The 13,071-nt window shown below is 50.1% G+C and overlaps 1 protein-coding gene across 1 annotated transcript in view; it reads left to right on the forward strand.

Moving 5' to 3' along the window:
- The first annotated feature begins 386 nt into the window (after window positions 1-386).
- CIT (citron rho-interacting serine/threonine kinase) overlaps window positions 387-13,071 on the forward strand; it is a 163,550-nt gene continuing 150,865 nt past the window's right edge. Inside the window, exons 1-4 of the mRNA XM_056131037.1 lie at window positions 387-630; window positions 832-929; window positions 3,832-3,987; window positions 8,864-9,005. Coding sequence (XP_055987012.1) covers window positions 387-630; window positions 832-929; window positions 3,832-3,987; window positions 8,864-9,005 — 640 coding nt within the window. The remainder of the gene's footprint in view (window positions 631-831; window positions 930-3,831; window positions 3,988-8,863; window positions 9,006-13,071) is intronic.

The raw sequence follows: 13,071 nt of genomic DNA on the forward strand, positions 1-13,071 counted from the left end.
CGCGCGCATGAGTCATAAACTGCACGTCTTCAATCTTAGCAAACGAGGGCCAACTTCTTTTAAAAAAAAACAACCTCGTACTAATTTACACATCCATCAGCTATGCATGAATGAAGCGTAGCGCTACATCTCCACTCCCCTAAAGCAAAAACAAACAAAAACGGCATCAACAAGCCCTGGGCCTCTGTTACTATATCTCTACGTTTGCTAGCCCTTTGGCTGAGCTCGCCAATAAAATCCCTCTCCAGTCTCTGGCCTTGGAATTGATCTTAAGACATCCTGACAGTTTCGATACCTTCACCTACTTATTGCAGGCTAATCAATTCAAAGATGTAGAAACTGAGGCAGGAGGAAGCGGGGCTACAGGAGCAAGCAGCCCGCAGAGCATGGCCTGTCTGCCTTCCGCAGCAGCCCGGATCGCCCGGGCCACCTCCGGGGGGAAGACCTCCAGGGACGCCGGCTCAGAACAGCTGCGTCCCAAGGCAGCGCCCGGCTTAACCGCCAATTTCAAACTCCCGGGACAGCCGCGCCCGGAGCGTGCCCCTTCGCCTTTTCCTATTGGTCGCGAGGTCACCGGCAGGAGCAACGTGATTGGCTGGGCCGTTCACTTCCCCGTCCGCAGGGACTGGGGCGGGTCCCGGCGGAGCCGCCCGCGTCTATCACCGGATCCGGCGCGCTGATTCGCCCGGAGTCGGCTGCGCCCCGCCCACGACCCCCGGTTCAAACGCGGCGGCGGGACGCGCGGGGCGGAGCAGCGCGCGGACTGGCGGGGGCTGCTCGAGCGTGAGTGGGACCCCGCTGCCCCGATTCTCCTCTGCCCCACTCGCCCAGGCGCGGGGGCGAGGTCTCCCCTGCACCCCCGCACCCCGGGCCGCTCCCCCGGAGCAGCCGGCCGGGCTGCGGCTCGGATCCGGGAACTGCCGGGGCCGGTGGGTCCTCCCGGGCCGCGGTGCGGGTGGAAGCGGGTGGAAGCGGGGCTGGCCGCCCCTGGTTGCGACGCGGGGGACCCCTCCTCTGGGCTTTCGGGCGGTGCCTGCCGTCAGCGTTGCCCGCCTGAGCCCACCTCGGGGAGGCCGGGGCTCTGGGGGACCGAGGGGGTCCGCGCCGGCCCCCTGCCCCCTGCCCCAGCCCGCCCGGGGCTCCCGGCCCCAGCCCTTTCGCTTCAGCCCGTCTTTCACTTGCTGTGCACGATTTTCGTTTGTTTGTTTGCGATTTGTTTTTGCCGCACCCGGCGGTGCTGAGGGCTTGCTCCTGGCCTGCCCAGGGCTGACTGCTGGCAGGGCTGGGGGGAACCGCAGGACCTTTGGCCACGTGCAAGGCTAGCATCTTCCCTGACCCTGTGCTGACTTAGGAAGACCAGGCTCTGCCCTCTCGGGACCTTGGCTCTGGCCTGGCCTTTGCTGGGGTCCCTTTGCTGGCAAACATCTCTGTTCTGTGGAATTTGCTTAGGAAACCCAGGGGGGCTGGAGGGGTTAATACATTTATAAGAGAGCCTGTAAGAGAAGTTCACCATCTGTTTGCAGTGGGTTAACACCTGGTTCTTACTTCTAATTTATTTTTATTTATTTGTTTGCTTTTAATGGGATCACTGTGAGATGCTCAGTTACAAAGTCGTTCATGACAGGAGTTAGGAGTTAGGATCAGTGGTTGGAGCTCACCACAAGTGTGTGTGGGCCTGAGGGCAGGTAAGATAGAGGAGAGACCACCATGACGATAATACCTGGGGATGGTCCAGCTGGGACAAGAGCTGAGGGTTAATGAATGCCTGGAAATACTTGCTCATTTCAGATTCCAGCAAGGCCCGTGGCTCTCTTCCAGGGCTCGTTTTCCGTGGCTCCCGCTGAGATGTGGCGTCTCACCCACCATTCTCACTGCCGCGTCATAGCTCCTTGGGGCCTGGGGTTGGATTTCCCGAAGAGTGCTTCTTGGCTGCCCGCCTGTGTGCTCCAGAAACCCTCTGTGCATTCCCTTTGCCCCCTTTTCAGGAGAGGGCTTTTGGGTTTTTGTTTTTGAGCCTGCCCTCGGCTGTGATCAGGGTCTGGTCACTCCTGATGGAGTTCCCAGGACTGTAGGCAGTGCCGGGGATCGAACCCAGGTAAATTGCACATTTCACCCCTGTGTTATCTTTCTGGCCCAGCTTTTGGATTTTTTTGTGGTTGATCTCTGGAGTGCTTTTTCTTCTTCTATTTTTTTTTTTTTTGCTTTTTTTTGGGGGGAGGTGTGTCACACCCCGGGATGTACAGGGATTACTCCTGACTCTGCACTCAGGAATTACTCCTGGCAGTGCTGGGGGGCGGGGGAACGATATGGGATACCGGGATCTAACCCGGGTCAGCCTTGTGGTAGGCAAACTCCCTACCTGTACTACAAACTCCCTGCTGTACTATTGCTCCAGTCCCAGAGTGCTTTTTATGTCTCGGATCGTAACCCTTTATCTGATGTGTTGAGTGCAAATATTTTCTCCCGTTTAGCTGAGTGTCTTAGTTTTAGCCTGTATTTTCACTTGCCACGCAGAATTTTTTTGTTTGTGTTTTGTTTTTGCTACACCCAGTGGTGCTGAGGGCTCCTGGCTCTGCCCAGGGCTCACTCCTGGCAGGGCTTGGGGGAACCATAGGACCTTTGGCCATGTACAAGGCTAGCACCTTACCCCGTGTAGATAAATTTAAAGTTTCATTTGATGTAGTCTGTTTATTTTTTGTTTCTGTACTCTTTGCCAGTAGAAACATATTATTGAAAAGACCCTTGAGATACCGTTATCGGAACTGTGGATGCCTGAAAGTCTATAATGAATGGCTCTGTAAATCATGATGCATTCATGCAAAAACGTTCAATATTATAAAAAGGAAAAAACCCTGGAAAACCTGCCTTGCCAGGCTCTCAGAGAACTGTCTGCAGAGAACTTTTCTGGACTATTAAAAAATGCAGTCATCTTCGGGCACTTCTGGCATTTTAGTAATTGCACGGGCACAGACTCTGCTAAGCACCAGTGTTCTTATCTTGCAGTTTAGAATTTTTTAAAAAAAAACTTGAGTAACACATCTCCTTCCAACATATGTGGTTTGCTTATTTCAGGCATTCATTCAGTAATTTTATTAGCACCTGTTTGGTTCCAGCCTTTAAGCCTCTCCATGATACAAGGACAACAATCTCAGTTCTGTGGAATCTACATTGGAAAGGGGGAGATTTTTAAGAGACCTTTTTATCAGAGAAGTCATCACCATCTGTTTACAGTGAATTAATATTTGGTTTTTATTTTAAATTTATTTTTAGTGCTGGAGTGATAGCACAGCGGTAGGGCGTTTGCCTTGCACACAGCCAGCCCAACTGAGCCAGGTTCAATTCCTCCGCCCCTTCCGAGAGCCTGGCAAGCTACCATGAGTATTCAATATGCCAAACACAGTAACAAGAAGTCTCAAGATGGAAACATTACTGGGCCCAGTCGAGCAAATCAGTGTTTCTAACAGTGTTTCAGTTATTTTTAGTTCTACTTTTTTTTTTTAAATTGAACCACTGTGAGATGCACAGTTACAAAGTTGTTCATGATTGGGTTTGAGTCAGGCAATGTTCCAACACTCCTCCCTTTACCAGTGTACATTTCCCACCACCAGTGTCCCCAGTTTCCCTCCCACGCCTTCCCCCACAGCCTCCTCTATACCTCTCTCTCTCTCCCTCTCCCTCCACCCTCCCCTCCCCTCCCCTCCCCTTCTTAGGCGCTGTGCTTTGCAATCCTGTTACTGAAAGTAAAACCTGGTTTTCAACTCTCTTTGCCAGACTGAGCTAAGCACCTCCAGATCCCTGATAATCAGGAGCTCTTCAAGCTCTTCCTCTCAGCGTGGCGCCTCGCACAACCTTCTCCTCTCCCTGCCCTTCCGCTCCTGTGGGAAGATGTTGAAGTTCAAGTATGGGGGTGGAGCCCGGAACCCCCCGGATGCTGGTGCTGCTGAGCCCATTGCCAGCCGGGCCTCCAGGCTGAACCTTCTCTTTCAGGTAAGGGCCGCCCTGCACATGTGGCTCAGCGGTTTCCTGGGACCTCCTTGTCGCTCCGTTTGTCTTAGCAAGATTTGAGGCCAGTTCCGGGAGGATCCTATTTGGTGTTTTACACGCCCGGGAAGTAGTGAGGAACGTCGCCTGGACAGCGAGGAAAAGAGGTCTGGGGTGTAGCTCAAAGGCTTAGCGCACATTCTGTGCATGTGGGAGGCCTGGGTTCAGTGCCTAGCACCCAGTGGTCCCCCAGGCCTTGAACCAGAATCAACCCTCAGCACTGTCACATGTGGCTCCTTCTAAATCGAGCACTGTAGCACTGTGCTCCCATTGTTTATCCATTTGCTCCAGCGGGCACCAGTAACATCTCCATTTGAGACTTGTTGTTACTGTATTTGGCATACTGAATATGCCACGGGGAGCTCGCCAGACTGTGCCGTGCAGGCGGGATACTCTCGGTAGCTTGCCAGGCTCTCCGAGAGGGGCAGAGGAATCGAACCAGGGTTGGAGGCGTTCAAGGCAAATGCCCTACCCGCTATGCTATCACTCTAGCCCTTCCAAATCAAACGCAAAACAAACAAGAAAATCAGATCGGAGAGCCTAACTTTCCCAAGACCCAGAGACTATAAAACCCAGCTCCCGGGAAGAGAACAGAGTAGAGTCTCCTGCCCCCGCGCCTGGCTGTCCTCGCCAGTGCCCCTTGGAGGGGGGCGGGTTGAGTTTCCCTCCGTGCCCCGAGCAGAGCGCCGGCAGCCGAAGACCTCCAGAACCAGCCACCACCATGCTGAGACCACTCTCCACACGCATGAAGGTACCGGCAGAGGAACAAAGGCACGCGGGTCCCGGGGCTGAGATCTCCAAGCCTGCTCGGATTGGGGCTGAGCATCCTCCACCCAGATCCTCCATCTTCCAGTAGGCAGGGGTCACACCCACAAACTGGCCCCCTGGCACTGTGTAATCCCATCAACGGCCAAGACCTAGAGACTATAGAACCCAGCTCCCGACATCTTATTATCTCATTCTTACTTTGGACAACCTGGCAGGCTACCGAATGTAACCTGCCCACACGACAGAGTCGGGCAAACTCCCCGTGGCGTACCCAATATGCCAAATACCAGTAACAATGATGGGTCTCATTCTCCTAACCCTGAAAGATTTTAAAATCTCAGGGCTAGGACGAAGGAGACGTTACTGGGGCCTGCTTGAGGCAATCGACGAACAACAGGATGATTGTGATCGTGATTGTAAACTTTCCCTTAAAGAGTTTTTTTTTTTTTTCTTTTTTTGGCTATACCCAGTGGTGCTTAGGGTTAACTCCTGGCTCTGCTCAGGGATCACTCTTGGCAGGGTTAGAGTGATGCTTAGTATCAGCATATTGTTTTAAAAAAAAAAGGGAAAAAGAGCTTATACAGAATTAGGCAAAGTCCCACGTCCTTTATATGGTGTATGGTATTAGTCCCCACAATCCTGAGAATGAGGCGCTAGAATATTTTTGTTTATTTATTTATTTATGTATTGGCTTTTTTGGGTTCCATCCGGCAGTGCTCAGGGCTTACTTCTGGCTCTGCACTCAGGAATTACTCCTGGCGGTGCTTGGGGGACCATCTGGGATGAATCAAACCTGGTCGGTTGTGTGCAAGGTAAACGCCCTACCCATTGTGCTATCCCTCCGGCCCCCATAACCTAATTTTAAGGAGTGGCCAGTGAACTCAAAAGGAAGCAGCTGTCTCACCCCATGTAAGAGCTAGGGAGTGCTGAGGTCAAGCCTAAATCCACACCACTATGTCTCGTGTCCCCTGACATCCGAATCCATAAGTCAGCCAGGGGTTTCTACATCACATGTGCTGTCCCCATCAGGAGCAAAAGCCTTGAAAATAATCTCACGATACTAAGGTTTCAAACTTAGGATCCTGAAGGCAGTGTGAATTTCACAGATGTGGTATTTATCAACACCTTATTTATTTATTTATTTATTTATTTATTTTTCATTGTTGGGCCACAATCAGCCGTGCTCAAGGCAAACGCTCAAGCCACTTCTTGTGGCTCTGAACTCAGGAATCACTCCTGGCGGTGCTCCGGGGATTAAAACTGGGGATTGAAACCGAGTTGGGTGCATGCCTCTCCCCGCAGTACCGTTAGCCCCTCAACACCTCTCTGAAAATGTGAAAACATATACACATCCCTTGAATGAAAAGAAATAGGATCATACTTACAGAAATCCTGGGCCAGTGCCTTTGTTGGTCTGTTTCTCTTTCGTCACCGGAAGGACACGTGTAGTGCGGAATGTGGAGGTGGGGCACCAGCCCTTCGTCCCCACAGCTGAGGTTGGGTCCCCGGCACCGCCTGCCCCTGTGCACTGCTGGGGGTCACTCCTGAGCACAGAGCCATGAAATGCCCCGAGCACCTCTGGGTGTGCCGGACTACAGCGGTTCAAATGCTTGGGTTAGTTGAAACTGTGGAGGCAAGTCGAAAGCTTAGGGGCCAGCTGTCCCGTGGGACCAACTCTGTTCCCGTTTTGAGACGCCTGTATCCTTGCATATAGATGCTTAGACATATGTAGTGTATGCTGGAGCTCGAACCCGGGGCCTCATGCTTGCAAGGCAAGAGCTCCCCCGTTGAGCCACATCCCTGCCCCTGGAGTTGTACTTCTCACCCATGAGTAATCTGTCTCTAAACGTTAGCTGGCTGGAGCCCTGCCACCCTTTCATCTTTCACCTTTCTATGATTTCACTCTGAAACATTCCCACCTCATCACAAAATAATTACTCGCTTATTAAGGGCTTATCATGGGCTGATTCTGTAATAAGGGTAATTTCCAGTGTGCGGGGCACAGAGCCCATGATTCCTGGTCATCTTGTGGCCAGCCCCATGACAGAGGTAGGGACTGTTCCTGTGACATTTCAAACAGGAGGAGGTGGATGTCAAAGGAGGCAAACATTTGCCCCAAACCTTGGTGCCTATAAATGGCAGAGCAAGCTCTGCTCAGCTCTGACTCCTGAGGCCGGCGCGGGACCTTACTGGGCAGCCCTGCCTGCCCCGGTGGAGCGTAGGTGGGCCCTGTATGTTGGGACCTCAGCGCTGGCAAGAACTTGAGCAGGTCTTTAATTCACCTCTTGAGTGATGGGTTCCTCCGTGTCCCCATGAAGCTGGTATTTGCAGTGTAGCAAACAGCCCGCATCTCTGCCGGAAGATGGGAAGGGTTCCTGCTCTGTCTCCGTCCGGTGCTGCGGGAGGGGCTGAGAGGAGTGACGGCTTCCGTTCCGCCGAGCCCTTTCCCCGCATCCCAGAGTGTTTGCTTTCCTCTTAGCAAACGCCACTTCCCAACTTGGAGTCGGTGCTTAGCAGACTCTCAGTTCTTGAACTAGCAATTTTATGAGGGAAAATCAGAAAATTTGCAGGGCCAGCCAAAGGTTTGCTATTTCTTTGTTTTGTCAGAGTGTATAAAAATAGATAAAGAAGGACAGCCTATTTTCTTCCAGACCTTCTTATTTAATAAAGAAAGGACATTTGAGGAACAGCTAGACAGAAAGGACATCGTTCTGGAATGACCATTTGATTGTTTTTGCTGGGGAGGGTTTAGGCCATACTTGGCAGTACTCAGGCTTCACTCCTAGCTCTGTGCTCGGGAATTGCTCTTGGTGGTGCTCGGGGGACCATGTGCAGTGCTGGGGATCGAACTGGCGATGTACAAGGCGAACATCTTAGCCCTGAACTGTCTCTGCAGCCCCTCAGGGACTGTTTGAAAATTCGTATCCATTTAGCCTTATAGAGAGTCATGTGATATTCTTCATCTTCTTTTTTTCCATTTCACGACAGACTTCCACTTAATTAAGAATCACTGTTAAGGCCGGAGCAATAGTGGGGAAGGTGCTGGCTTCCCTTGCACTGGCTGACTCAATCCCTGGCACCCCGGGTGGTCCTCTGAACCCTGCCTTGAGTGGGTCTCTGAGTGGAGAGCCAGGAGAAAGCCCTGAGCACCACCAGGCATGACCCCCAAACAAAAGGAAACAGAACAAAGGAAAAAAATAAAAAGAATCTGTTTGAACTGCCCTCTGCCTAAACTGAGTGGTGAGGAGGAGGAACAAAGGACAGAGTTTGTTTTTCTACTTAATGGGTTAATGGGCAACTTCCCGACACAGCATGGTGGCTGTTCCCCCCAGCCCTGGGTTGAGTCTGCACCAGTCCCTTCTGCACCTGGCAGCGTGACTCAGTGGCGGCTCCCACGTCATCGGGGGAATGTTCAGAGGGCAAGCTTTCGGTAGATCTGGGGCTGTTTCAAGAGAAGCCAGAAACCCTGCCATCCCCTTTCTGGGCGAAATTGCCCGATTTTCTTTCCTTTTTTTCAACATTGGCAGATAATTCAAATTATTTTCAATACTCTGGGCCAAACAAAACATGTCTGTAGGCTAGATACAGTCTGCCAGTTTGCAGCTGCTGCTCTGGTCTAGATCATGAATAAATTCAGCACGAGGGCACTCATGCCCATCACGCCACTTTAGATTCCGAAGTCAGAGCCACAAACCTCTGGGCACTCCTGACGGAATTGACCATCACCATTGGCTTTTGTAGAGGCCCGGGAACACATCAGGGCCGGTAGGGCGCGGGGGACTTGTTTCCAAGGGCCTTGTCTGGTTGAAAGAAGGGACTTTTCATATCAACATCTGAGGGGCCGGAGAGAGGAACCCGCGGTGACGGAATAGTCCGAGGGATCTTTTAACGCTGCGGTCGGTGTCACTTTCAAGGAGGCAGCCACTGAACTGTGTTGGGAGCGCGTCGTGAGCTCTTAGTCGAGTTGGTGGCTGGTAATCTGTTCCGTGTGGATGTTATTGATCAAAGCTGTTCATTATTGACAGTGTCTCCATCTGCTGTTTGCTGTTTTTAGGGGAAACCACCCTTTCTGACTCAACAGCAGATGTCTCCTCTTTCCCGGGAAGGGATGTTAGATGCCCTCTTTGTTCTCTTCGAAGAATGCAGTCAGCCTGCTCTGATGAAGATCAAACACGTGAGCAACTTTGTCCGGAAGTGTAAGTTTGGAGATTGTCTTCTTGCTGGAGAAAACAGGAAGGAGGCCAGAGGCAGGAGGGGGCAGTGGTTGGTGCTGGTGGGAAAGGACTTGGCTCCAGGTCAGACAGACCCAACCTCAAGGTCAGGTTCCACTTCCTGTAGTCAGGAGACTGCATCCACCAGGCCTCTCGGTAACAAGTGACAGATACTCAACTGAAAATAAGCTTATGCCCCAAACCTGAATTTGTTGGGTTCATGAAATGGAGAATTCAGGGATGAGTCCAACTTTAGGAAGAGCTGGTGCCAAGAATTAAAAATGGGGCCTTTTTTGGTACTCTCTTGGGACTAAAGAGGTACCAGATCTAAGAGCTCAAAGTGTTTGACCCTAAGATGTTGAATTTATTTTTAATTTGTTTAGTTTATTTATTCCCCCTCCTCCTCTTTCTCTTTTGCTTAGGAGTTATTCTTTTTTTTTTTTTTTGGGTCATACCTGGTGATGCACAGGGGTTCCTCCTTGCTCTGCACTCAGGAATTACTCCTGGCAGTGCTCGGGGGACCATGTGGGATGCTGGGAATTGAACCTGGGTCGGCTGCATTCAAGGCAAATGCCCTCCCCGCTGTGCTATCGCTCCAGCCCCTCAGAAGTTATTCCTGGCTCTGCAATCAGGAATATTCCTGGCAGTGCTCTGGGGGACCATATGGGGTGCTGGGGATCAAACCCGGGTCAGTCAGGTGCATGCAAGGCAAGCTTCCAACCCACTGCACTCTTGCTCCTGCCCCTATTCATTTATTTTTGTGGTAATTAAAATCATGCCCGGAGATGTTTATGGCTTACTCCTGGCTCTGCATGCATGGTCTGTTCTTGGTGGGGCTCTGGGGACCTTATGTGGTACAGGAAATCGAATGAGGACTGGCCACAGGCAAGGGTTACAGTCCTGCCTGCTGTCATATCGCTGGGGCCCAATTTTAGTTCATTTTAAAATCATCAGAAAAATGAATATAATGATTGTGTGGACTCCCACCTTAATTTCTTTCACCTTCAACTCCTCAAACAGGAAGCTGGGAGGGCAGACAGGCAGGACAGGTGCAAGTCCCTGAGCACCTACAGCCGGTTCCTTTGTCCCAAGGCTGCCCCTCTGGTCACTTTGAAACCACGTTTCTTGGCCCGTTCAGTAATCAGTGGCCAGGCTGGGTGAAATTTAGATATTTTTCTAACGTAATCGTCTTCTGGGGGATTATTCCATTTCTCTGAAGAGGCATCCTGGAGAGTATAGTTGAGAGGCTGTGATTGAAATGACGGTGATTTCATTAGTCTGATTTTGGCTTTCCTTTCAACTCTAGTTTTGAGAATAACCCTAGATTTTCCATGGACAGAACAGTTCAGCAGCTGCTTCTGCATAAATTTCTTAAGTCTTGCCATAGAAATGGATATTTTCTTTGGGAGCTGTAGAAGGAAATGAGGAAGAGAGTATAGGCCTGATGGGGTGCTCCTTGCTAGGGCCCAGGGAAGGCTGGGAAGGGATTTTTGTATTATTAAATACTTACTTATCCCCAGTACTTAAAAACAGTGCCTGGCATATAGTAGGCATTCAGTAAACAATGGTTGACTGAGTCTTTTGCTGAGTGAACTAAATAAGCAGCAAAATTCTTATATAGGGTGTCTTTTTATTTGCCTAAAAATAAGTCTTTGGTAATTGACAAAGTTAAGTCAGACCTGATGGTGCTCAATGCTTTTTTCCTGGCTCTGTGCGCAGGGGTCACTCCTGGTAGTGCCTGGGGCCTCTGTGGTGCCAGGGATCACGTCTGACTCACCCACATGCAAGACCAGTGCCCTACCCACTGAATTATCTCTTCCACCCTATTGGTTGTTTGATAGTAGCTGAAATTCTGTCTGCTTTGAGCTATATTTACTGTAGGCAGAAGCTTCTGTTTGTTTACAACTTTAGTTGTTATGAACAGACTATCACTTTAAGAAATTTCTTCTAATTGCAAGTAAAATCAGCATTGTGTCTGAAAGGCTAACGTGAGAAAAATGACTTGAAATTTTGCCTGTCTTGAGATAACCACTGTTACCAGTTTCTTAAAATTAATTTTTATTAAAGACACTGTGTTTTACAGAGACAGTTGTTTCAAGCATGTCGTGTTCCAACACCAGCAGTGTGATGTCACATTCCCCCCACCAATATCTTCAGTTTCCTTCCCAATCCCAGCCTGCCCGTTAGGCACATAACAAATTTACTTTATATTGCTTATTCCAAGAAACCTTTAAGAATCGGCAAATGGAATGATCAGAAAATAAGAGCCATAAGAGCCAATTTGTGATTACTGTATGGTTTTTACATATGTAAATAAGAAAATTTGAACCTTTTAATACAATAAAATGCCTATTCTCATTTACATGTGTATGATTTCAACTCTGGAATCTAAAGTATATTACATTAAGTTTTATATTTGGATCTTGTTAACAGTTTTGGTGCAGTGTCTTTTCTCCCTTAAAAATATCGATAACAAGGGCTGGAGAGATAGTACAGTGGGTAAGGCACTTGCGTTGCATACGCCAGACCTGGGTTTGATCCCCAGAACCTCATATGGTCCGAGCACCACCAGGAGTGATCCCTGAGTGCAGGTCCAGGAGTAACCCTCAGCATTGCTGGGTGTGACCCAAAACCTGGAAAAAAAAATTATGGGGACTGGTAAGATAGTACAGCAGAGAGGGCACTTGCCTTGCATGCTCCTGACTAGACTTGTTCATTGGCATCACATAGGGTCCCCTGAACACCACCAGGACTCATTTATTAGCGCAGAGGCAAGAGGAACCCTTGAGCATTGCTGGGTAGCACTGTAACACTGTCCTCTTGTTGTTTATCGATTTGCTCGAGCGGGCACCAGTAAATTCAGCATTGTGAGACTTGTTACTGTGTTTGGCATATCAAATACGCACGGGTAACTTGCCAGGCTTTGCCATGCGGGCGAGATATTCTCAGTAGCTTGCTGGGCTCTCCGAGAGGGGCAGAGGAATCGAACCCGGATCGGCCATATGCAAGGCTAGGGTTAGCCCTACCTGCATGCTGTCACTGTGGCCCAAGCATCGCTGGGTATGGCCTGAAAACAAACGAAAAAATGGCTGTGGAAAATTTCAAGCTCTAAGAGCAAAGTGGTTTGGATGATAAAGCCCTTTTGCCACTCAGCCGGCCCTAGAAGCTTTTACCCTTCTCCAGCAGGGCCGGCCCTTCAGCACTGTCCTCCCGTTGTTCATTGATGTGCTCGAGCGGGCACCAGCCATGTCCCGCAACAAACTGGAAGACTTGGTTGTTACTGTGTTTGGCATATCGAATATGTCACGGAGAGCTTGCCAGGCTTTGCTGTGTGGGCGAGAGGCTCTCGGGAGCTGGCCGGGCTCTCCGAGAGGGGCGGAAATCAAACCGTGTTCGGCTGCGTGCAGTCCAAAAATGCCCTATTGCTCCAGCCCAGGTCTGAGGTATTTTTATTTAAATGGCCCGTGTTCGTTTGGTGTTTTGCCACTGGCTTGACTCACTTGCAGTATGTTCACTCAACAGATACATAGATGAATATATTTTTGTGCCACACGTGGTGGTGTTCATGTGTTTGGGGTCTTTCCTCGTGGTGCTCCGGGAACCATGTACTGGATCTCCCACAGGAAAAGCACGCACTGAGCCCGCAAATCATTTCTCTGGCCCCACACAGTTATTTGTGGCGCTCTCAGGATATCTGTTTTTCTTTTTCTCTTCCTTTTCCTTTCCTTTTTTAAGGTTAGTATTATTTAGAAAAATGTAAGAATGGGTGGAGAGAGAGAGACAGACAGACAGACAGAGACAGAGAGAGAGAGAGATTGATTGCAGGTGGTTGTTCTTTGCAATAATTGCTTGATACTTTTTATCTGAAGGGCTTTTCACAGGCATTAAGACACATTGCTAGGCTGTGGCCAACCCAGATTTGATCCCTGTGGTCCCCTGAACACTAGGGTCACGCCGCGGGCTCCTTGTTCCCACCAGCACTGCCCTGTTGGCTGAGATTCCCCAAGAGGCTGTCCTCCCTCCGTCCCCCTTCCCCCATCATGCTTCCACT

This window comes from Sorex fumeus, unplaced genomic scaffold (assembly GCF_029834395.1).
Source record: "Sorex fumeus unplaced genomic scaffold, SorFum_2.1 ptg000083l, whole genome shotgun sequence".
Taxonomy (NCBI): Eukaryota; Metazoa; Chordata; class Mammalia; order Eulipotyphla; family Soricidae; genus Sorex; species Sorex fumeus.